The following is a 26050-nucleotide window of genomic DNA, read 5'->3' as shown; positions in this document are numbered from 1 at the left end:
TTCAGGCGATTTCAGAAGTGGCTTAAATATTCTTAGTGATATTACAAAAATATTTTGCACTGGGACATAAATGTAGAAAAATGTTGTGTCTGCATAAACATTAGTCCTTGTCACTAAAAACCTTGAAATTCGGGAAACATAACTTCTGAATTTATTGTAATCTAAGCAGGACAAATTGAACAGTGCCTCACTTCAATACAGAAAAGGTAGCAGGCACCCCTCACTTCATATATGTGGTATCCAATTAGATTCAAGAAAAGGACTGTTGTGCAAGCAGAAAAAATAGTGCAAAAAAGCTTTTTTTTATCCCAGAATACTCATGGAACATTATCTTCTCATGTAAAGAGGGTCCTGTGCTGATGTTCTGCTTACAAAGACTTGTAAAATGCTCTGGAATATTGGACTGTGCTCTGGGTGCCTACTTAAGTATGCACTTTAGATATCAAAGTTCATGTCTTGAAATGGGTTATATGTGATTTTACCGATCGATATGACAGAGTGGTACATTTCATCGCGTTAAAATCACTGAAAAACACCGATTTCTTTTATTTTTTATTAGGGGCCCGCCCCCAATCCCCTTGATTTTCCACCCTTATAACGGCACCCCAACTCCATCCCCAACCATTTTAATCCCTTACCCCATCTACGTTTATGTATTTATTTAATGCTTGCTGTGTTTTTCGGTGTTATAGACCGCAGTGTAATGTACCACTCTGTAATGTTTTAGATGAATTGACAGGGTACCCTGGAAATGCTTAACCTATCTGAGGTTTAACAAGCCCAGACTTTGGGAATCTCCTTGAGGTCATCACACTGACAAACCTATACACTACATGACAAAAGCGCCCTTTAAGTGAAGTGTGCTAAATGTGTTCTTCTTTTTACCCCCAGAAGAAAGTTCATTTTTAAAATAAATCCTTTTCAGCCACGGTCGTGACTCCTAATCATGGTGGAAAAACGTATTGATCGTTTCCAACAGATTCCAATGAAACATATTGCTGTTCTTGTGTAAAGATCACATACAACTGGCACAGAAATTGCCGGTTATCAGGATCTTGGGGAAATCGGCGAACGAGCCTTGGGTCTCATTATCACGATCCTCCAATCATGGCATGTTTTCATGCGCCTGTCTTAACGTGTGACGGATCTGGTACAACTCGTTGTGGTGGACATTTTACCACATTATTTCACTGCATTTTCTAATGGGGGAAAGCCCCACCGTACCCCATTTCTATGCCGCCAGCCCTTTCTCACCATTCCTACCCCAAAAATCGAATTCTAAATGTACCCTTAATGTGCCCCTCCATATAAATTGCTGTGAAAAAGGCCGATACATGGCTGTTGACCAAATGGTGTGAAAAAGCTGCGGTGAGTTGGGCAGGTACAGTATATATATATATATAGCATATATGAAATATATATTTCTTATATATTACATAAGAATACTGCTTTCGATATCCGAACTTTCGATATCTGCACTTTCGATATCCAAACTTTCTCCTACCAGTCACTGCCTGCAAAGTGGTAAAGAAAGTCAACCCTTTATGTTGCCATTTAAAGAGACACCTCGTAGGGTTAGGGTAGTGTGCAGAGTTTACATGGCCAACATATTAATTTCTGTAGTGAGGAAATGCACAGGCGTAGGTGTCCTTCCTTTAAGTCTTAGAACACAATGTTCTCATTGAACTCCTGTATTCCGGTGTCTTCACAGTGTCTTTTACCGCTTTCAACCCTTAAAGCAGCTTGGTACATGCCAACTAGGTCCAGGCCCTTGCACTAAATGCTTTGTACCACTGTACCCTCGCTCTCTTTGCTTCATCAGGACCAAGGCTTTGATGCAGGGGTGTACTGTGAAGAGGGGATTTTGGTTGGGGAACATGAGGGGGTGCAACCAGTAGTACTCCTACTGGCTCTTGTTCATGTCTCTTGATTGCTCCAGGGTCACTAGCACCTCTTCCGGAGCATGTCCATCACCTGCCTTCCCAAGTAGGCTTTCCAGGGCTTCACCAGACTATGCATGTTCACCAGGAGCTTGCCAGTCCGCGCGTCCTCCTGCCCGGCGATCAGGTAATCCGTGCCTGGAGAAAAGAAAAAAGGAAGTTAGAATGGAAGGCTTAAAGGCCCAGTTGAGAGCACTTTAGCTTATGCACTCTGGATCTAGCACCCTTTCTCCCGAAAATATGCCAGTGTGGAAGAAGGACACTCCCCTTCCAAGAAGTGCATTTGAGCTTTGCAAATATATTGATCACCTTCTTTGTCGAAGACACTCCATGTTACATCTCTATCTTCTAGAGCAAAGAGGGGTGGGGATATATTTTAGGGAACTCTGAACATTGCATGTGTGTGAGTTCAGGAGATGAACCTATTTTGGTATGTGCATTGTTGCAGGACATATGCTTATTGTGATTTAGTGGGTCCTTTAAAACACCTTTTATGCAGTGGTAGAAGTGTACCATAAAAAGTATTGGAACTGTGTCCCGGGCAGGGAGCAACGTGCAACACATTTTTCAAGGGTTGCAGCCATGCTGCTTGACAGGCAATTGAGTTGAAGCAGATTTCAGTTTAGCTGAAACTGATTTTGGGTGGTAAAGTGGAACTCCGCTCCAGACCGTTCCCGCTCACTTCGACCACTGCTTTTGTGTGTCTTCCAGAAAAACACAGTGACCACACAGTATATGGGGGACGGGGTCCCTACATTTACATTACACGGGCATCATGAGCACGATCGTTATGAGTTGTTGCTTTTCCTTCTTGATCCATTTCAAGGATTCTTGAGACTCAGCATATTGAAAAAAGCAGCGGGGACCACCAAATAGAGCTTGCTCTAATCTTGTAACCCATAGAACGGGTACAGCAATCGCACGTTCTCAGGCTGTTGGGGGAACCCTCCTGCACTGCCTCCTGGCCACTCCTTGCACTGGGGACTGTATCTGTACCCTTACAGCCCCCCTCACCTCCATTTTTCTTCTTTTTCTGCACTTATCAGACTTACCCAGTCTGCTGCCTTAAACACAGCACTTGCCACTTGCTGGCTGCACTACCACTGTTTATTGCCGCAATTTTTTTCTATTTATTTTTATTTAGCATTATTTATCTGCTCTCCTCTACGCCACACTTTCCACTCTCCCCCTTCCATGCACTTTTTCACTTTTCCCAATTCCTATGCACTTGCGCGTTCTCAATGTCACTGGGTCTAGTAAGATCGTTGTGTTTGTTCTCTGCCCTGTTCCCCTCCCTTGCCTAGTCGCGCTCTGAAACACTTGTGTACGAACGCGGTCCAAATAAAATATCATATCACATCATATGACTAGCCGCAGGTGTGTCATTATCACGATCCTCCTAATGTGGCATGTTTTTAAGTGCACGTCTTAACGTGTGATGGATCTGGTACCACTCACCATGGTGGACATATCACCACATCTTTGCATTGCATTTTTTAATGGAGGCAAGTCCCACTGTGCTGTATTCCTATACCTCTAGATGTTTCCAGTGGTAGAAGTGCACCGAACAAAGTAGTGGAACTGTGGTCTCGGCAGTGGAGAGGGCAGGCGGAAGCATAGTGCAACATGTCACATGGTGTTGCAGCCGGGACATTGCAATAGTCTAAGTGACGAGTAACTAAGGCTCCTATTACAACTTTACACTTGCACAGGGACATGAATGGAAAAATCATCTATATGGAATGGTCAATATGGTCGTAAAAAGTAGGGGAATGGTAAACAGAAACAAATATAAGTAGTGTAACACCTCTCCCGACCGTTCCAGCTCACTAGGATCACTGGCTGTTTCTCACCATTCGTATTCTAAAATCCAATTGTATATATACCCTTACCATGCCCCTCCCTGGAGAATTGCTGTGAAAAAAGGCAGCTAAATGGCCTTTCAACAAATGCAATTGAAAAGCTGCGGTGAGCTGGGCTGGTACAGTATGTATAATATAAACCATATATGGAATACATATTTCCTAAATATTACATAATAATACTTGGCAACTTCTTTTGATACTACATCTTTCTCCTCCAAGTCACTGCCTACAAGGTGGTCAAGAAAGCAAACACTTTCTGTTGCCATTTAAAACGTTATCCAGAGTGTGGTCTGTAGATGCAGGAAGCTCGCTTTTGGAGAAGTCTTGAGAGCTGTACAAAGGTTTGAGGCAGGTGAGATGGAAGAAACTGGAGAGGTGGCAGCAGTGGAAAGCAAGAGGAGGTGGTGAGCACTAAACGGTCAAAGGAGGAGGTGGTGCGATCATGGTGGCATTAGGGTTTCAGAGTGACCAAGAAGTGGCAACAGGAGTTAAGAAGATGGCGGGGTGGTAACAGCAAGGAGTGAGAGTTTGCTAAAGGTGGTGGAAGGAAGAAAGATGAAGGAGGGCGTGGTAACCAATGGAGACAGTACAGGTGGAGAGGGTGACATCAGAATAAGAACAGCTCCAGGAGGAACAGCTCCAGGAGGAGAAGGGATATCATCTGGATACAGAGGTGAGAGAAGGTGTTAGGAGACAGAGTGCTGGAGGAGGGATGAACATCAGAGGTTCTGAGTGACATAGAAGAGATAATAGTATAGGGAGTAGCATAGAGAAGGTGGAATGAGGAGTACTGCAGCTTGGAGCTGGTAGTGAGGAGTGATGGGGTAGTGAATCTGATTTTAAGGAGGATGTAAACAAACATCTGGGGAGGAAGAAATGGATCTGGGAAGAAATAGGTGGAAAGACCAGGGAACATTTGGTATCACCCTGTGCAAGGGCCAGTTTGCAAGCCAGGTGCAGAGGGAGAGAAGGGTCTGGGGAAGTTGAGTCCAGGAAGGGGAGAAGCAATGAGTTTCTTATTCCAAGGAAGATTACAGGTGGAAGGAAATAATAAGAAAGAGGAGAACAGTTTTGGGGGCCAGGCCGACCATAGGTTGAACAAGACAGCAGGAGGAGGAAGGAGATGGGGACATGGAAGTTGCAGTAAGATCAGAGAGGCGAGAGGTGAGGGGTGAGGAATCAAAGTAATGTTCAGGGAGACCCATGGACCCCTCTCTTGCTTTACCTGTCACCTAATTCTACGGGCCCGTCTTCTCACAGAACGTTCTGCTAGAAGAAGTCAAGGTCTACGGAACCTTGAAAGCCTGTCCTGTAAGTCCCCATGAGGAAAAGGTTTCAGGTCATGCTTAAGCCTGCATCACCAGGGGAGGGGAAGTGAAGTAACCTCCTGTGAAATGTATGGAGTAAGAACATTGACTCCAGGGGCTTCAAGGCCCAAGCGCCTGCATCCGACATGAGGGAGACATTTTGAAAAAAGTCCTTCCTGACTATTGTTTTTTTGTGGGAAGATCCCTGTTCTTACATTTTAAGTTGGACCCTATCTGCACACAGCTCCTGAATAAAACAGTAAAAGGACAGAATTTGGAGCCCTACTTGTCCCCTAAATTACCTCATCTACTCCTGAACCCTGAGAAATCTGAGATCATGGTTATCCTTGCACCATACCTTCTTAGTAGGTATCCATGTATCTGTGCTCTCCCTCGCCCCTTCTCTGCAATTTGAGAATTTAGGAATTGTTATGGCCTCTGACTTTTCCCTGGACCCGCAGGCAACAGCCTCGGCCAAACTGGCATATTGTCATCTCAAAGCATTAAAAGACTCTTCCCTTGCCTATCATTCCCCCAAAAGTAAACATCCCTCATTGCAATCATCTTCTCTAGATGAGACTACTCCAATAGTTTGCAGTTGGGTGCTCCGGCTTATCTGATGGCAAAACTATAGAGAGTTAAAAACACAGCTGCACATATGCTACTGAAGATCACATTTCCCCAGCTCTGCTCTTCCCTTCAAAACGAGTACGATCGTCCTTTTTGCATAGACTTGCATAATAGCCTGGCACTTAAGGGGTTAAAGCAGGGACAAGGGTCAGCCTTTTTGCAAGCAAAATTAGGCACACACAGACCATTGTGACAAGGCCTGATTGCAGGACGTGTCAAATGGGGGGGGGGGAGGGAGCCTAGCCCTATAAGGTGCCAGACTGAAGACAGCTCCATCCAACTCCTTCTTACCAGGGAGGAACCCGCTGCAACCATTGCACGACGGCAACAAGCTGCCACGGAGCAACGCAGGAAGAAGCCGGAGGACGCAGCCGGAGCCCCAGAAAGAAGCTGCACCGTGGATGCCGGGGGCACTATTGCAGGCGGCAACAGCGGCGGCCTGAGTATGTGGCCTGAGAAAGTAACACAGAGGGGTGCAGCGACTTCGATAACACTAGTAGCCACAACAGAAACCTTATAACAACCCCACTAGCTCATAAAGGAGTCCCCTTTGGGAAAGGTCCTCATAGACCCCCATGGGAGGGCCTCATTGAAAATAAAATGCCTCCATGGGGAACACGATTACCCACTAAACCACCAGGAAGGCCTTAAACACCTGTCACTCCTGGACCACATCCGGGACCAGGTTAGAAATGCGGCAGCAACATGGTGCAAGGAGGAGGCAGGTGCTAGAAGCCCTTATGAGCCCATGTGAGGCTTCCCAACCACTTCCCCTTCTACACCTGCTGGTGCCAGCTAAGTGATTGGACCAGGTGAGTATCCAATCCTGGGTGGTGTATTTAAGGAGGTGCATGCGAGTTGTGCATTGTGTGGTAGCTGGGTGAGGACAAAGCGATGTGCAATTTTGAGTCATAATTCATTCACATTTTCTAAGTTGTTTGCATAATTAGGTTCCACATTTGTTCGGCAAGTATAGATATTTCATGTTCTATACTATTCAAATGTAAGGTGGACAACTTTACCTTATGGACAGCAATTAGGGCCCTTTGGTCTAGTTCAACTTGACTCACAACCGATGCAAGCTCTGGTGCAATATGTGCACGAGGAGCAATTGTGTCTATTTCCTGAATCCCGTCATAAACTCACTAATGAAATCCTCTTTTTTGAGGACCCTTTTCAGACTAGTGTTTATGGAATATGTCAGATAGAACAGTAGTCTGGTTTATGATACAAGTAGAAGTTTTATATCCATTTAAATACTTGTATGTAAAAGCAGGAATCACGCCAGAATTTACGCGCAGTTGGCTCAAGTAGATCTTTTATATTTCAATTCCAGGCAGGGCTGTTGCTAGGTCTGGCAAAGACCCAGGGCTACACTAATGTCGGGATGGTCGGGTCTCGGGGCTAGCTAGTCTTTTGGTTGTAGACTCTGAGATTCCATCATGGGCTACAACCAAGAGACCCGGGGTTATAGCCCCTAACCCCCCCACTAGCAACACCTCTGATTCCAGCAATTGAATAACTGCTGCAGTATTGTAAGGGGTGGACATTCTCTCCCCTTCACTTATCAGATTAACTGATAATATATACGACACACAGACTAACAGAATCCTACCCCATCTCTACTTCACTTACCCATATCTTTTCTTTCCCATCCTCCTTTTACACCGTCTTCTCTTACTTGGCCACCAGGTTGAGCAGCTCCTTCAATGATTACTAATTATGAAAGGGTTTATTTTGAGTCAATTAGCCTCCATGCCTTGGGAGCATATCTCAAACCCATCACAGAGCCCACATTACTTGTAGACCTGCAACCGTAGTACTCTGAACTGCTTTCATGAAAACGTCCATACTAGTAGAGACATATATCATTTAGATTCTGAATGTTGCACTCTCTCTTATGTCTACCAACATACATCCAAAGCTCCACAAGTGTTACCCTTTGCACTCATCCCTGCTCGCCTTCCTCCAAACCTCTTTGTGTTTGTCTAATCCTGAATCCACTTTTACCCACCCCCCCTATTTCCCTTTTTTTGTGGCCTCCAACACTCAGACATAGCTAATCTCTTTGAAACCGGGATAGGTAGAGTTGGTTGAATCCAAATCCATTGAATGTTTTGGGCTGAATATGGCGGCGCATATTTGTAGGGGGGCCGTTGGGCGTGGGTATGGATAATAAGGTAGGTAAGGAGAAGGTGGAGTTGTGAAGGGGTCTATATTTGCAGCCAAATGGATTAAAAGAAAAACAAAATGGATGGATTTGGATTCGACCAAATCTCCTCGATGAAATGACATAGAGCCCTTGAAACCACTACAGTGGTGATTTGGGGCAGATTGAACGCACTCTAACGTATCGTCAGTTCTATTGTATTTGAGAATTTAGAATGTCAGAGGCCACTGACCGTTTCAAAGTAAGAGGTATGCAAGAATGCATGAAACTATGTTGTGACGCTCTTGGCCGCAACAGTTGTATCACCTTTATAGCTGGAGACATTCTGTTAAGCTCTGAGTGGTTCTCCTCGCCTGTAAATCTTGGGAAACTGCTACAGACTGGGACTGCCTTAGGGAATGCATGTCGAAGGAGGCAGCACCATCACGGAAGTCCTTGGGTCAACAACAGAGCTTTTTGATGTCCAAAGTAATACCTCCCCTGTCACTTCTCAAGACCTTAGAAGGTTCCATCTTAAGCTGGGAGAAAAAGAGTCAGCGGTTTCTATGTGGCCCCAGTGCCACCACTGGGCACTCTTTCAGGGTCTTTCCTCTCTCCACCTTTTGCCAGCTCCATTGGGAGATCGAACCTGATACCAGTTTGCGTTTCGACCTTGACTTGACTATATTACCTAGCAGAGGTGGGTGGGTGAGTGCATTCCACCATTGACCTATCAGACCTGAAATCTCAATGCTCTTCCAAAAGGCTGGAACCTTTGTAGGTGAGTCATTGTGACTAGCGTTGGAGTGTGAGACCAGCACCCGGCATGTGAAGGTTGTTCAGTCGAGCTATAGTGAATTCTACTTGGGCACAGGTTTAGACATCAGCCTTCTTTCAACAACCTGCCACCTTTGCAGTGCAGCAGAAATATTGTTGACATGTAGTGCGTAGAGGTGAACTTCCCTGAGAGGTCTTTTGAATCTAACTGATAAAGGAACCACTGAGAGCTCCTAGACGTCGAGTAGCGGCACTATGTTGGAAAGATTCTGGTTCTACTTCTGACTGAACTCTTGAGACTGGTATGAGATTGGAGCCCAAGTCCAAGGGTTCCAAACATCGAGGAGTTGCCCTGCACAAGGGAGAAAAGGCGCCAGCCTGCATCTAGAGGAAACTGCAAGAAATACAACTCTGCCCCTCCTGCAATGTCTTTATTCTAAAAAGTAGTCTGGCAGCTTGAACGGTGGTTCAAGCTGCCAGACTCCATTCTTCATCGCTACAAGTATCTTGAGTTGTGCCAGTTGACCACACACTTGCCAAGCTAGCATGTGTTAGGGTCTTGACTCAATGAGGTGCTCTTGGGAAAATGTTATTCTAGCCCATTTTATCTCTCCTCATAGCCTAACATTTCCATGGTTCCCTGTGAGGATTTGAGAACTCTCATTTCTTTTTTTTCTTCACATCTTTATTTAATGTTTTCAAATCAAATGCACGAAAGAATACAACAACGCATATTTTGAATAATACAATTGAAATAATATACATCTTTACATTGTCAACCGTTGAGTCCGCAGTTGTCCTACTAAATCAAAGTCTCATTTCTGGGTGAAGGAAACATGTAGCAACAATGTTACTTTCCTTTACAGGTGTTTTACAAATGTGAAGACTTGTCGAAGCTCTCTTTAAAGATTTGTAAACGTATTTTAAAGTCTTCTAATATTTTCAATTTTTGTAGGACTGTTTTTTGCAAAATGTTTTATTTCACTTTTTCAATATTGTACTGGACATAAGTGTATTGTGCTTTAACATTTGCTGTGTTTCACACACATTCAGCATTCATAATGTTTAGCTGTAAGCTTTTAAATTACTCTATCAATCAATTCATATTATTGTGAAGTTGCGTTGTCTAACTCCGGGCCTCGAGGGCCTGCATTCTGATGGGTCTTCAGGGTATCCCTCATTAATATTCAAGAGGACAAATGTGCATACATTTAGAATCATTGTATGCAAATGTATCTAGTGAATATTTATGAGGGGCATCCTAAAAACCTCAAGGCCTGGAGTTGAACAACCCTTAAAGCATCTTTCTAAAGTATACCCTCATTGTTAAAAAAAATACACCAGTAAATATAAGGAACTCTAACGGAGGCTCTGCAGTTCCCACCATGTTCCGCCTCTGTGTGCATCACAGCTTTGCCGATACTTCCTAGGGAGGCTGGCATTCCTATGTCACAGGGTTCCCCTACTGGCCTTAGGCTGGATACTGGGATCTGACTTCATTACACCCCACATAGTCCAACAGATATTCTGTTGTAGACATGATAGTCATCATAGCCACCCTCACCAATCTGTGCCATTTCCTTGTAATGTCGTTTAAGCCTGGACTTTCTGACACTCGGCATAAGTATACAGAAGGGGAGAATGCCTAGTGCTCTCATGGCGGTGTCCCTGAGAAGTCCAGGATACACAAGTCAGTGAGCTCAACTACAACTTTAAATACCAGCCAATTTACAAATACACACACACACATCCCCAACGTAATAGACATTCACATACAATAAACAACCCAGGCATTGGGCCTCACCCTTATGGATACAAAAAGCCAGTGTACGCAATCAACCCACCTAAACCACTCTTGGTTCTGGATCTATCCTATCGCTCTACCCTCACTGATCAACCCAAGCGTCTTTCTTGGAGAGCCCTGTGAGCGCCTGGATACTGCCCCTGGGTGGTAGCGTTATACGTCAACATGACATAACAATTTTAATTTCTGCCACAGCTGTTATGAGGGCCAACTGACCCAGACGCATGTTTGTATAGAGCTTTCTCATTTGCGAAATATCACTCAGCCAATACTCCAACCTAGGAATAGTTAAGAGTTAAAGTAAAGAAAAAACGGCACTTTTGTCTGCACTGACCTCCCGCCAACCTGCACGTTTTGCTTGATAATACCCTTCTATCTGTGCAATATCAGGCTTGCGAAAGCCCTTAGGTCTCCCTTCAACATGTCTTATTTAGTTCTAAAAAAGCTCAAAGAGGAAGCACTGTTTAATGGTCCAAACTTGACCGCCGAACTTACATCCCTAGCCCATTCTTGGCCCCATTCAACTGTGCCTTGCCATACATTTGGGAGTTGGCATCCAGGAGGGAAATAGCATTCAGAATCCACCCGATTAGGGATTTTGAAGATTGCTACAATAATTCTTTCTCTCCAAGATGGGGAAGGAGCGATGCCCGATCTTCCAAACTTCATTGGAACCTACAAAAGTCCACCTGGATCATATCAGGACCCGGGTCCTCCCAAGGTTTTGGCCACACCATGGCTTTCTTAAACTCTGAAAGAAAAAATAAACTCAATCCAGAATCATCTTAGTGATCATGGTGGGGGAGTGGGGAAACATGTGTTTTGAAAATACTTGCGTATTCACTATAGTGCGCATAGACCAACTATAGCTATGCCCTCTTTTGCCAACCGACATTAGAATTCTCTACTACCCTCATTGTTTTGTACATAGGTTTGCATCAGAGCAAGCAGATTCTTGCTTCTTTCTCTGTACCACATATGTATATTGCTGCCGTCGACATGCAGTACAATCCATATTAGCATGGGCACACAATAGCTATTTTCTTCATTTTGCAGATTTCCCATTATTGACTTCCATGATCCCAGTTTCACTGGGCAGGTGGCGTATTAAGATATACAACATTGGAGCCTACCTTGCACTATGTACAATCATCTTGAGGTTGGATTCAGCTCAACCTGGTACTGAGTCACAGCTATAGGGTTGCCTGGAGGACATGTGGGGGTTGGTTGGTTGACATCTGGCTGAAGTTGAATGGGGGCAAGACAGAGGTATTGGTTACAAGCTTTTCTTCCTGTTCTTCTCTTCCTGTCCCCTCTTCATGGACACCGGACCACTGGCCGACAGCTCTTGGACCCCTTCCTACAACAGTTCCAGTGGTTAAGAACCTCAGTGTTAGGTGTCAGCTTTGCTTTCTGTGGAGGCCCAGGTAGCATTGGTCTGCCAAATTGGACATCTTAAGCTTAGAATGCTTCGTAAAGTTCTTCTTTTCATTCCATCTAAGTTCCATTCCCCCGGTTGTTGCCTCTCTGGGTATGAGCCAGGTCGATTATTGTAATGTTTTACACCCTGCTCAACCAGGCTACTTGATTTCTCGATTACAGCTACTGCAGAATTCTGCTGCAAGAACAGTGGTCCATCCTCCTTTTGCAGCAGATATTACCCCAAATTGCACCAGCTTCGTTGGCTCCTGGTTAGAAAAGCATCCATTTTAAATCTTTGTGCCTGGTGCATCAGGCGTTTTACGGATCTGAATATCTCCAACGTAAATGTTTCCCGTATACACCGGGTCGTCCTCTTCGCTCACAAACCGGTCTTATCGTCTCTGTGCCGCGCATTCGAAGATCCCAGTTTGGGCGCTGGCCCTTCTCTGTTGCAGCTGCAAGGCTGTCGAATTCTCTCCCCCTGGCCCTTCATGCTACGCAAGATCATCTTTCCTTCTGTTGTTAAAATCCTTTCTGTTTTAGCTGCTCTCCTTTTCTGCATACTTGCTGATTGTTTCTGTAGGTTTAGTGCCAAGATGCCTCTAGTGTACGCCCGCTCAATAAATGTTAATAGCATAACATAATAACATACTTGCACTATTAAATTACAATAGTTTTCAGTCACCACATCTACTCCTATCAAACAGATGGTAATATGCAGACTTCTGCTACCTCATTAGCCTGAGTATGACCACAGAGACCTGCTTGGGTCCACAGGGCCCAAATTGGATTGGCCATTAAAATGGCAGTGCATCTGAAGGGGAGGGGGGTGCATTCCAGGAGTGGGACTTCCATCTTATCACCATCCAGGCGAAGGTGGATATCCTGCATCATTGTCAGGTACCAGCACATGCAATTCTGTAAAAGCTGCAGGCACCACAAACCCCTCAAACGTCCAGTTTACATCAATCTCCTCCTACGTCTATGCCCTGTGAGAAACCTGAGGGTATCCTCCCACCTACTCCCCTTGGATCCTCTTTTCAGGGGGCCAGGGAAAGGCCATTGCTTTTAGATTCCGACCCTGGGGGTGGAGATGTGATGGAGTATCACCTGTGTGGAGGGTCTTTGGGGATTGGGGAGAGGATAATCGTCAGCGAGACATGGTATCTCCATTTTTTCCTTGTGAGGACAACTTCACCCTACTCTGCCTTTCTATGCTGTTGCAAACCATCTTTTCTCATTTCCCCTCATTTCCCCTCCCTCAGACCATTATAGTACTGGTACGAGGTAGAGGCAACTAAGAGTAGGGGACACTTATTTGCTACTAACTTGCCATTTCACCACACTACTACTGAAACGAGGAAGAGGCCTGCAGACTTTTGTAAGGGTCAGGCATGTCCAGATTGCTCCACTAATTGTGGTCAGGCAATTGAGACCTTCAACTCATACCTGCAACCTGTCAAATGGTTGCAGGCGCAAAAAAGGCGGAGCCGACAAGCTTGTGGGAGAGACCAGCAAGAGAGAAGCCAGGCCGAGCGTTGTGGGCCAGAGGGAAGAATCCTGTGTGAAAGGAGGCGGGTGAGTTGGGTCCTGCAGGAGAGCCAGGACACTGGCAAGTACCCCTAAGAAGCTGTGGAACCAAACCACGGAGGGCCACGAGAGGGCCACAGAGGTGGGGGCATCATTGGACGGGTGTCAGCGGCAGGAGCTGAAGACACGGAGGAGATTTGCAAGCTGCGAGTCACCAGCAGCATCCGCGGGACGCGAGCAGAGCTTGCAGCAACCCATAGAGAGAAGACGAAAGTGCGAACGGGCTCGCCACCGGAAGAATCTGTGTTGGCGGAGCAGAGACAGAGGAAACAGTCACCTGGAGGCAACGCCAGGGACTGGTGAGTGAAAAAGAAAGAGCACTCAAACAGGGGGGCTGCTGGAGGCTGATAGAACAGCACAGTAAATGTTGAATGAATTAAAGAGTATTTGCAGGATAACGTGAACCCAAAGCAACGGGTTAGGAGGAATAATATGAACAAGATGAACTACGAACCATGAACCACAGAATGAAAGATTCCACACATTGAATACCAAACTAAAATGAAAGCTTTTGACACAGCTATGAACAGATGATAAGTTTGTGTGAAATACATGTACAGCATATTAAAAGGCAAGAACGAATAGTATGAAACTAAGTGAAAATCAAGTATGGAATATTGCTGAAAAGTATGAAAGCAAATGTGGTGAAAGAAGGAGAGCACCACAAAGTGAACAGTGTGGCAAAACACATTGGGCCTCATTACGACCCTGGCGGAAAGGGGTTTACGCCGGCGTAACCCATGGCGTACCTCTCCGCCCGACTACGAGATCCCGTAGCGCCATGGTGATTTTTACACCTGCTTTTTGCAGGCGGAAAAATCCATGGCGCTACGGGACTTGTCGTTAATTACGCCACCGTAAATTACAGTGGCGTAATTAACGCCTTCCCCACTCCCATTATACCCTATGGGGCAAAAATGGGAATGGGGAAGGGTAAATGGGGATTGGGGACTTACCGCCCCGCCAAGGTCGGAATGGGGCGGTAAGTCCGCCAACCCCCATGGCGGAGTTGGCAGCTCTGCGCCATGGACCATGGTGCAAATTGCACCATGGTTCTCCGCCAGGGTCGTAATGAGGCCCATTGTGACAAAGCCAAGAGGCTGACAAAGAAGAGAACACAGCCAATAGGGGTCAGCTATCATTAGGAGAGGAGTCACGTTTCAGAAAGCACACTTAATTGAAGTTGAAATGATCTATACCAAACGGGTTGATACCACTCTACCCTAGACACATTGGCCCTCATTACGACCCTGGCGGAAATCGTGGTGCAATATGCACCATGGAGCACGGCGGAAAGCTGCCGATACCGCCATGGGGGTTGGCGGATTTACCGCCCCATTCCGACCTTGGCGGGGCGGTAAATCCCCATTCCCCATTTTACCCTTCCCCATTCCCATTTTTGCCCCATAGGGTATAATGGGAGTGGGGAAGGCGTTAATTACGCCACCGTAAAATACGGTGGCGTAATTAACAACAAGGTCCCGTAGCGCCATGGATTTCTCCGCCCGGAAAAACCAGACGGAAAACGCTCCATGGCGCTACGGGAACTCGTAGTAGGGCGGACGGGTCCGCCGCGAATACCGCTGGCGTAGACCCACTCCGCCAGGGTCGTAATGAGGGCCATTGACTGTAGAATGCAATAAAATGATCAATTATACAACTGCCATCATATCTACACACGACTATAGAGGAGTACCATTTAGAATGCCTGGTCAGGCTTTAGATGACCTTCCATTGAGTCTTGGCATATGAGAGTTAGTTTATTAACAGCAGACTTCCTTATGCATTGATATACCCAGATATAGTACATAGGAATATTCATATGCCGTCAAATCCATCCTGACATATGTTCCCTGGCATTTGATTTTTACTATGACATTCTTTGTAACTAATTCTGGTAGTCTTTACAGAGTGGATCACTTTTATTTGGTACCACTAGAATTGCTTTTTCCAACTAGGGAGATATAGTGCCACAATTGTTAAGAGGGCTCTGCACTAGAACATGTAGAACTACATCACCCCCGTTTTCTCTTCTAAAAACTACAACCTCACTATTATGTCTGAATCGACGAAATAACATAAGACATTGTTTATTTACATTTATATGTGATCGCGGGACCTACGCTATGATGTCACAACGTCGGATTTCACGCTAATCATAATTTTGTCCCCAGCCGAATTTTGCAGGCACATTTCGCAGAGCTTTGTTAGTTTTCCCTGAAATTAGTTTTAGGTAAGAACTTAAATACATTTGTCCTTCTCTTTAATTTGGATCACCATGGTCCATACTAGACTTATGCTTACTTCACTGATGAGACAATGGCCCTCATTCCGAGTTAGGACTACACCATGGAGTAAATAGCTCCATGGTTGGTAACCATGGAGCTATTTACTCCATGGAATACCGGCATGGGGAATGGAGTAATTTCCGGTCCATTCCAAGGTTGGATGGACCGGTAATTGCCCATTCACCATAGCCCTTCCCTATTTCTGCCCCCATAGGGCTCAATGGGAATGGGGAAGGAGGTAATTACGGCACCGTAAATTACGGTGCCGTAAATTACTCCAAGGTCACTTTGCGGGTCCCGTAATTTACTCCTGCTAAAAGCAGGAGGTAAAGAGGGACCCGCAAAGGGAACTCGGAATACGGAGGTAAGGGATTACCACCATCGGTGCCCTTACAGGCGCCGGTAATCCCTTACCTCCAACCTCGCAATGACCCCCAATATCACCAATAGACCAAATAGGGACACTGCAAGATAAGAGGATTTTTTCGTTGTGTAAGATCATATGGAATAACCCAGATGGTATCTATATTGCAGTGACAATATTATTCAGTCATCTCAATAAAGAGGTGAGTTAATTAAAAAAAGTGACACACAATTAATCAATAAATCCCCATATGGGACCTGTCGCATTGTATACTCCAAGAGGCCATACTCCATCACCTCTATCTATATTTTTTTATATCTTTCTCTTAGATCACTGGATGGTCTAATATTAACATCTGCCCTTTAATAGGTCACTGGGTGGATATATCTTTTGAGTTCCACTGAGCAAATAGAGTGAGTAAAGGCAGGCCTTGTACATAGTTGTGCACCTTAATTTGGCATACACTAATCTGATTTGCTTACATGGGAATACACTTTTGTATTTTCTTAATAGGACATTACCAGCATATGTTAGATAGGAATGATCTCCAAGCATTGATAGTAGTTCATCAAAATTTTTTAGCCGAATGAAGCAAAGCCACAAGTTGAGGCATCTACATATAATTATTAGCACAGACATTACCACATTGTGGAGATGTAAATATATGTGCTATCATGTACAATCCACAGTGTGAATAGTAATCAATAATAACTATTTGTCAGGATTGATGTACACCTCTGAATAAGTTGAAACTCTATCACGAATTGGAGCATGAGACACTCGAGGTAATACCTGACATTACATATTTTATATAATTGTCTATTTTACATGAAAATTATCCTGAATTGTGTAGATAGGGGTTGTGTGAATATAAATCCATATTATGTTAATTTCCTTTTTATTATAACTTGTAGAATTACTAGAAGACCCCTGATGAAGAATTTGTAATTCGAAACATGTTGGGCCACACTAATAAATACATCTGTTGTTAAATTATTAATGGTATAGAGTATGTATTGTTTGAATTGTGTTTTCTTAAGTGTCACCTCGACTTTAAACTTATTATTTATTACAACAAAATATTGGACAACATTTTTTCATTAATATTTTGGCTCTATGGGCAATTAGATAGTGTACAGGGGACGGGAGTTCCTCTATATAGGAATTTTAATTCTTGGATCATTATTTACAGTCTGTGTCAGGGCTGTTTTATCTCCCCGCACCTCAAGTTTGAATACCTTATTGTATAAGATCTTTCAAAGAAAATTAGTAAATGTTGTTACTAGGGATTAACAAGGCGTGCATGGTAAGATCTTACCAGGCAAAGCCAAGAGGCTGACAAGGAACAGCCAAGTGAGTTTGAACTGGCACACAGGCACCGATACAGAAGAACCTGTGTGGGCTAGAAGGCTTAGGGTTCCTGGTTGCATGACCTGTAATGGGTGGTCCAACAACTGAGTCTAGACCGGGGATACCCTACTTGTGACTGCCAAAGAACTGTATCTGATAGCAAAGGCAAGTGGATAAAAGAGATTGCTGAAGTGAAGCAAAAGAATGCAATCTGTATGAACTGTCAAGAAAGCCGAAGAAATGTAAAGTTGATCTGGAGCTGGTTTTGAATATTGAGAAATTGAGACAATTGAGTACAAGTCGACAAACTGGAATCTTGGGGAAGGGAACCTGAGACTTTATTAACTTTGGTGCTGTCTTGAGGAAGGAAACCTTTAGGCCCCTATTTGGAACTGTGTTGTCTACTTGGGGGAGGTAACCCCGAGACTTTGTGAAATTGTCTTGAACTTGGGGAAGGGGAGCTGGAAAGTAAGCCAGGAGCTGGAATAAGCTCTGAACTTTATTTGGAACATTATTTCTTTTATTGCTGACATCCCTAAACAATGTTTATGGTATAAAAGGTAACACCCAACACAGAGGTTTGAGTTGGAAGTAGCCCTGTTGACAAACAGAGCCCACCTAAGATTCCGGTAGCTCACCGGCCCATAACTACGGAGGACACGTAACACACAGACTACTGACCACTGAATTAGATAACTGATAATCAATCGACCAGTGAAACCTAAGACTAACCGCAGAAGGTTGATAATATGAAAACGAACTATAAGATTATTAAGGGGAACCCAGAGAAGGGTTTCACCGCACCAATTCAAAGCTAACTTACACTTAAAAAATCACTAAGCTTGACTACTCAGCAATTAACTCTGATATAGAGATCGAATTGTTATGGTCAAAACAAATACTTGAAGATGTATTATGTGATGAAATGAATGTACGTTTGAAACTATGTTAAGCATGAAATGTGGACAATACTTAGTGAATGTGTAAGATGCGCATTGGGACAATAATACATACTCAAAGTGTAAGAAATATCCCAAGTAAGGGCGAAAACGCATGCACGTGCCTCCTAGCAGAGATTGTTGGCACTAATGAATACACAATGACATAATGATGTCATCTTGGCAATAAAGAAGAATATTGAATATAAGATAAACTGCCTTGGTTTTTACTTGGTAGATGCACTAAAACCTAGCAAGCCATGCGCAAATGTCTTCATAGAACCCACCCGTTTGACTCAGCGTACTATTGACTGGCTAGTGGATACCAGTCTTCATGAGGTCCTGCAGCAAAGGCTTTGTTTCTTAGATTTAAATCAGTTTATTGAACCAATTTCCAAAAGTCTCTAACAATATCATGGGTAAGGTGCACTGACTAATATTCACTACAACCATAACCCCCCAAACTACTACCAACCCCATTTATCATTAATCATAACCATTTCCAAGCATATGTAGGGCGCTCATTGGAAGAGGGTTCGGAAAACAAATGGAACCAGTAGTGCATTCCACATTAACATTTTGCAAAGAAATATGCTGAAGGGAATATGATTTACATGCTCCTCGTTTTAGTACATGTCTTCAGTCCCTCACTGTCTGTCCACGTGATCAATGCTCTACACAGATTCTGTCCAAGTACCTAAAGTCCCCCACAAGGCATGTGTCCTGTGGAAGCTCCTCACTCTACACATTTGTTTTTGCCCAAGGCTCGTTAAACTTGCTAGTCCTGTGCTCAAGCTCCTCACTTTCTGTCCTTGACCTCAAACTAGCGAACCAAAGACCTTGCGTATATTAACCCAAAAGAGATACTGAAATGCAATGGATATCAGAAAATGTGGTTTCAGATGGCTGTGATAATGTCATTCAGTTCTGACCTGCAGAACCACTGATAGTCCAGCACTGGTGCTCAAATGCAGTTCCACTAATGCATCCCTTTTGTGAAGTGCATTCCGTTGGTATTCCAGCACCACGCCCAGTTTTGTTATTACCACCTCACTCCTGATCTTAAACAGCCTATTTTACAAGCAAGAGGACCACATTTAACTCAGCCAATGTACCTCTATCCTGGACTGCATGTTTCATTCTTGCATACCAACAAACCATTGCCAATGTATCTCTACCCGGGCCTCTTTTACCTGCTGCTTTTCAGGATCGGCGCACATTCAATGCTCTGCAAATTTAAATCAATAGTGCATTGTTTAATGCTATGCTACTCTAGTATTGGGAAAGGAACTCCCAATATGCAATCGAATCCTCAATGAATTTTAATAACTCTCTTTTTCCTGCACTTTAGCTCATACTCTATCAATTCACATCAATCCTGACCAGCAACAACTGCTGCTATTTCAATACTGGGACCCTATTTGTTTCTACCAGTGCAATTTAATTGGAAAGTGCCTGTATTATGTCTGCCAAAGCCCTCAAAACTGAGAGATCTGTGTAAAGCAGGCCACAGGCTCAAATACAAGAAGGACATTCTCAGCCTTGCAAACTTTTGACGTTTTTAAATTACTGCACATTAGTTGTGCAGCAAAAGACCATGCAGTTTAGGACATGAGCAATAGCATTGTGTTCCAAAGCAGCACACGACCCAGGAGAATGCATTACAAGGGTACTACTGGTGTGTACATATATCGCCTGTTTATCATGCTTCACGACCGTGTAATGGAGTGCGATAAAACAATGTAAAGTCTGTCGACATTTGCACAGCCTACCATACAAGTAAAGGCATGTGTGTGCTTTCAGTACTTGTCTGTTGTGTCACTATACCGCTTCACAATCCAGGCTCCTGGCAACAAGTACAGAGGCAGAAGCGACAATGCATATAATGCAGCCGAAGGGTCAGGTTGAGCGCTTTTTGATCCAAATAAGGATGTGATGTCCTCTGACCTCCGTGATATAGACCCGTCGTCAACCATCTTCAGAAATACATCAATAACTGCTACTGCCCTTTTTACAGCAGGCTTCGTGCCTGCCTGCCTCTTTTTTAGGATTGCTTGTAATCTGAACTCTGAAACACAAAGCTGCGGGGCAACAAAAGTCAGTATTACGATTCCTGTCCTGCCAATGTGTTTCCGGCACTGACCTCGAGATGTTACAAAGTGAGATGTATGTACGCATGCGCGAGCCTCGTTTGGGCTCACGCATGCACGTTAGTAATAAACGCGTCCCGAATGGCAGTTGACGCCGGGACCTTGCAGCCATCAGACGCATATCCGAGTCTTCCTCCGTGTGCATGTGAGTGATATATGTGAGGCGGCCCGAGGCAGTACAAAGGCCTAACACTGGCGATGAGGAATGAGCTAGTAGTGAGAGTGTGCGAGCCGCGATATCCCAGACATGCGTATCTAGGCAATCCATTTCACTACGCAGCTTGAATCCAACGCACCTACGGTTGGCCATCTTGTAATTTCACATGAGACAGTAGCGGCCCGCGAGGGTGCTCGTGCGCTGTCCACGTAGTTGCAACTGATCAATTTTTGGAATCTTCAGGATTTCCCACATTGGGGAGCCTTGATTACTGGCTATTGTGATCAAGATTTGGTCATCCAGCTGGGGGTGTACAGACAAGAAGGAGCTGCTGCTACAGGGTACTGCATGCTGCAATAAAGGTCAGTTGTCTGTGTATACAAGACAAGAACCCCACATCAGCTCGAAAGCTGGCACTGTGGTGAAGTGCTGTCTGTGTGGGGAAGGTTTGCGGCCTCATACAAGTGGATGAGGTGCCTGTGCAACCTGTGAAGATGAGTGACCATGAAGGAGAGCCAGCGGCACCAGCACAAATGTCACGTAGACAGCAAGGCACTATGGCACCAATGCCGGAATTCGACACATCAGTCCATCCCTCCAAGCTGGGACCTAAATGGCTCATCTGGATCAAGAAACTCAACATGTTCTTCAAAGCGACGGGGGAGGACGACGATGATGCAAAGGTTGTGACGCTGCTGTGCCCAGCAGGGACTGAGGTACTCCGTATCTATGAATCTTTGAACATTCAGGTGGTTACGTATGCCGCAGCCAAGACTGCTCTTTAAAATCAGTTCACACCGCTGTCGAATGTGGACTATGACAGGTTTGTAATGTGTGGTGGAAAACAGCATGATGACGAGCCCCTGGACCAATTCTGTGTGCGACTGCAGCAACTTTCAAGCACGTGTAGATGGGACAATGAAGAAGGAATGGTGAGAAACCAATTAATACAAGGGTGCAGCTCGAGCAAATTACGAAGACAGATCCTGCAGGAACCCGGTATGACTTTATCTCAAATTCTTGACACTGGCAGGGTGTATGAACTTGCAGAAAAAAGAGGGGCAAAGATGGACGCGGCAGTTCGACCAGGCAAAAGTGAGGAAGCTTTTGCCCTAGGGAGATCCACTCCATCTAAATCTCGGTGGAGCCAAAAACGTCAAGATGGGTCCTCTGCTCAGGGCACCCCGGCAGCATGTCAATACTGCGGATATTATCTGCCGCATACAGAGGACTGCCCCGCGCAGACAAGGGTGTGTGGCAGGTGCAACACACCGGGCCACTACGCCAGGATGTGCAGAGCAGCAGCGCCAGTGATGACCCAGAGGGGCACGGCGAGTAGTGGAAACTTCAGGAGACCAGGGAATGTGGCCACGGTGGAACAAGACGTACAGAGACTCAATCTGGCTGAAAAAGAAGAAGAGGATGAGAAGATATTCTTCATCTCCAATATAGTTACAGGAGCCAGAAAGAGAAGGCTACCTACATGTATTGTAGACATTAAAGGCACCCCCACACCAGTCCTAATTGACACAGGTGCATCGGTGTGTGTCCTGGCCACAGAACATTAAAAAGGCCCTCCCTGGCCCACCTGAGCTCGAGAATTCAAAGGCAAGAATCTACACGTTCGGAGGTAACACTCCGTTATGCATTCAAGGTGTCTTCGTCGCAGCGGTTGCCCATGGTCCAAATGCAATCAAAGCTTGATTCTATGTGACAGATGTCAGCCCCCATTCCCTCCTGAGGTGCGCCGTGTCGGATGCTCTGAATATCGTTCACTTCACGTTGGCTGTGTACCAATCGGACGTGGAACAGCTACTGGACAGGTTTGAAAGCCTCTTTCAGTGAGTAGGTAAGCTGAAAGCTGAACCGGTACGCCTGCACATTGACGATACTGTAAGGCCCACTGCGCTTAAACAGAGGAGGATACCATTCCATTTAAGAACAAAAGTGGAGAAAGAGCTACAAACACTGATAGACATGGACATCATAGAAAGAGTGGAAGGACCCACGCCGTGGGTATCATCAATAGTAGTGGCACCAAAACCCAAACAACCAGGTGCAGTCCACATCTGCGTGGATATGCGGATGCCCAATGCCGCTATAAAGAGGGAACGTCACATTACCCCGACGTTGGATGACAGTGAGCTACAAGGGGCCAAGGTATTCTCAAAGTTGGACCTACGTTCTGGGTACCATCAACTTGAACTACACCCGGAATCACGGTACATCACTACCTTCACCACCCACAAGGGGTTATATCGGTTTAAGAGACTGAGTTTCGGCGTATCATCTGCCGCGGAAGTGTTTCAAAACACCATCAGGGGATTGCTGGCTGGCTTAAAGGGGGTCCTCAACATGAGCAACAATATTCTCGTTTTTGCGTCGTCTGAAACGGAACACTTGAAGAGGTTGGAACTGACCCTACAAAGGCTGAGCAAACTAGGCTTGACCCTGCACCGAAGCAAATGCAAATTCTTCAAAGATCGCATAGAATTTTTTGGATTTGTCTTTCATGCAGGGGGAATCTCGCCCGACTCAGAGAAGGTCTGCGACATTCGTGAGGCAAAAGCCCCAGAGGCGCCAGCGGAAGTCCCCAGCTTCCTCGGCATGGAAAATTAATGTGGCCGATTTATCAAGGGACTAGCGTCACTCTCAAAACCTCTCCGAGCCCTAACGAAGAACGACGTGGCCTGGACGTGGGACAAGAAAGAACAAAAAGCGTTCCAGGACATAAAATCTGCCCTGTCTGATCAGGACACCATGGCCTACTTCGATCCGGCGATCGAGTCAGAGATTGTAGTAGATGCTAGCCCCCATGGGCCTGGGTGCCGTACTGCTACAAGCAAGCCCGCAAGGCAACATGCGCCCCATCGCTTATGCAAGCAAGGTGCTGTCCGAGACTGAGAAAAGATACTCTGAAATAGAAGGAGAAGCACTTGCAATACTATGGGGTTGTAAGCACTTTCGCCTTTACATTCTTGGAAAACCAGTGGTAGTGGTCACAGATCACAAACCCCTTATCCCCATTATGGCTGGGGCATCGTCGAAGCCCCCCCACGCATTGAACGCGGGTGCAATCACTTATAGAGTACAGGGTGAAACTGCAGTACAGGCCGGGCACCAACAACCCCGCAGACTACCTGTCTCGCCATCCAAATCTTGGACGGGAGCAGGACCCAGGGGAGGTCATAGCGTGCCAGGAAATAGTGCACAACATGGTGGAAATGACCATGCCTGTGGCATTGACTCGTCGAGACATCGTCAGAGCGTCCGATGAAGATGAAGTGTTCCAGGTCATTAGGGCAGCCATAGGAAGTGGGGAATGGAAGGAGGTACTCGGCAACAACGCAAGACGAGAAACAAGAGCGCAACGTGACATGCAAGCATTGTGGAAGGTGAGACATGAACTATCAGTTTCAGAGGAAGGCATGCTCCTACGGGGCCGACAAATAGTGATTCCAAAATCACTGGTGCCAAAAAGGCTAGAGCTGGCACACACAGGACACCAGGGGACTGCCAAAACAAAGGCTAGACTGAGGCCGAAAGTATGGTTTCCTGACCTGGAAGAGAGAGTGGATGAACACGTGAGGAGGTGCATACCATGTCAGGCCGCAAGTCCGGCAGAGAGAGCACCCCTCGATCAAGTCCATGGAGAGGAGCGAGCAACCGTGGGGGACAGTCCACGCAGATTTTGGATCGACGGGTAGAGGGATGTACTTCCTGGCAGTCATAGATCAGTGGTCGAGATACCCGGAAGTAGAACTGGTGGAATCCACTGCATGTGACCACACCATCCTTGCACTAAAGAAAATGTTCGTGACCCATGGGTTTCCGACAATCCTATGCTCAGACAATGGGCCACCATTCCAAGGTAGTTAATTTGCAAAGTACATGGAGGAAAGGAGAATCCAACACAGGAAAGTGGCACCACTCTGGCCCCCGACCCATGGAGAAGCGGAGAGATTTATGAGGACCTTAATTCCGGATCTCTGCAAATGGGGGTGGAGAACTGAGGCAAAACTTATTTCGAATTCCTGCAAGAATACAGAACAACCCCCCACCAGTCCACTGGGGTTCCCCCAGCGGAGGCTCTATTCAGATGATGTCCAAGGGATCTCATCCCCGAACTTGGAGGCCGAACACCTGGAGTGATTGATGATGTGCGTGTCAAACAGGAAAGAATGGCAAGGAATGAAAAGGAGAGCGAGAGAAGGCATCTACAGAATAAGGACGTGGCAGTGGGCGACACTGTGCTTGTTGGTCAAGAACCGTCATCCGGAGGGAAAAATGTCGCTCACCTACGAGCCACAGCCCTTGAGGGACACACATGTAAGAGTGTCAATGGTAACAGCGGCCAACGGGTGAGGAACTGTGACAAGGAACAAATAGTTCTTCAAGAAGGTCGACTCGAGTTCCGCGGATGATCCACCTGAAGGGACGCCTCAGCAAGGGGCAGGGGAAGTTCAGCAAGAGACACCGGAACATGGACCTGATGAGGAGGCACCACTGCCGACCTTCGGGAGTAGCAGCCGGTACCCGAGCAGACAAGGCTGACAACCCCCTGCTCGATTTAAGGACTATGGGCCTCATTACGACCCTGGCGGTAAGGGGTTTACGCCAGCGTTAGCTGCGCCGACCCCTTACCGCCAATTACGAGGTCCCTTAGCGCCATGGAGCTTTTAACACCCGCTTTTAGCGGGTGTTAAAATCCATGGCGCTAAGGGACCATGGAGTTACGCCGGTGGCGTAATTAACGCCTTCCCCACTCCCATTATGCCCTATGGGGCAAAAATGGGAATGGGGAAGGGTAAATGGGGATTGGGGACTTACCGCCCCGCCAAGGTCGGAATGGGGCGGTAAGTCCGCCAACCACCATGGCGTAAACGTAGTTTACGCCATGGTGGTAAAGTGACGGCCCAGGCGGTAACTTACCGCCTGGGTCGTAATGAGGCCCTATGTCATGGAATCGGAGAAGTGAGCCATCAGCAGCCAAGGTTGAGCGACTCACGTTGAGTCACAGTTATGTTATACAATGTTTGGTTTCTGTTTTAAAGAAAATGAGGGATGTTACGAAGTGAGATGTATGTACGCATGCGCAAGCCTCGTTTGGGCTCACGCATGCGCGTTAGTATTAAATGCGTCCCGAACGGCAGTTTATTGCCGGGACCTTGCAACCATCAGACACGTATCCAAGTCTTCCTCTGTGTGTGTGTGAGTGATGTATGTGAGGTGGCCCGAGGCAGTACAAAGGCCTAACACGAGTGACGGATGACGCTGATGCTTTCCCCCGAAACCACACCTTCCTAGTTGGTTCAGTGT

The 26050-nt window shown here is 45.8% G+C and overlaps 1 protein-coding gene across 2 annotated transcripts in view; it reads right to left on the bottom strand.

Moving 5' to 3' along the window:
* Positions 1-128: 128 nt before the first annotated feature.
* LOC138566297 (netrin-4-like) overlaps positions 129-26050 on the bottom strand; it is a 429115-nt gene continuing 403193 nt past the window's right edge. For both annotated transcript variants that reach the window (XM_069643402.1, XM_069643401.1), the window contains one exon: positions 129-2078. In XM_069643402.1, coding sequence (XP_069499503.1) covers positions 1945-2078 — 134 coding nt within the window. In that variant the 3' untranslated portion in view covers positions 129-1944. The remainder of the gene's footprint in view (positions 2079-26050) is intronic.

Source organism: Ambystoma mexicanum, chromosome 2p, assembly GCF_040938575.1.
Source record: "Ambystoma mexicanum isolate Mex_15411 chromosome 2p, UKY_AmexF1_1, whole genome shotgun sequence".
In the NCBI taxonomy this organism is placed as follows: Eukaryota; Metazoa; Chordata; class Amphibia; order Caudata; family Ambystomatidae; genus Ambystoma; species Ambystoma mexicanum.
This window is presented reverse-complemented; position numbering and strand designations above follow the sequence as displayed.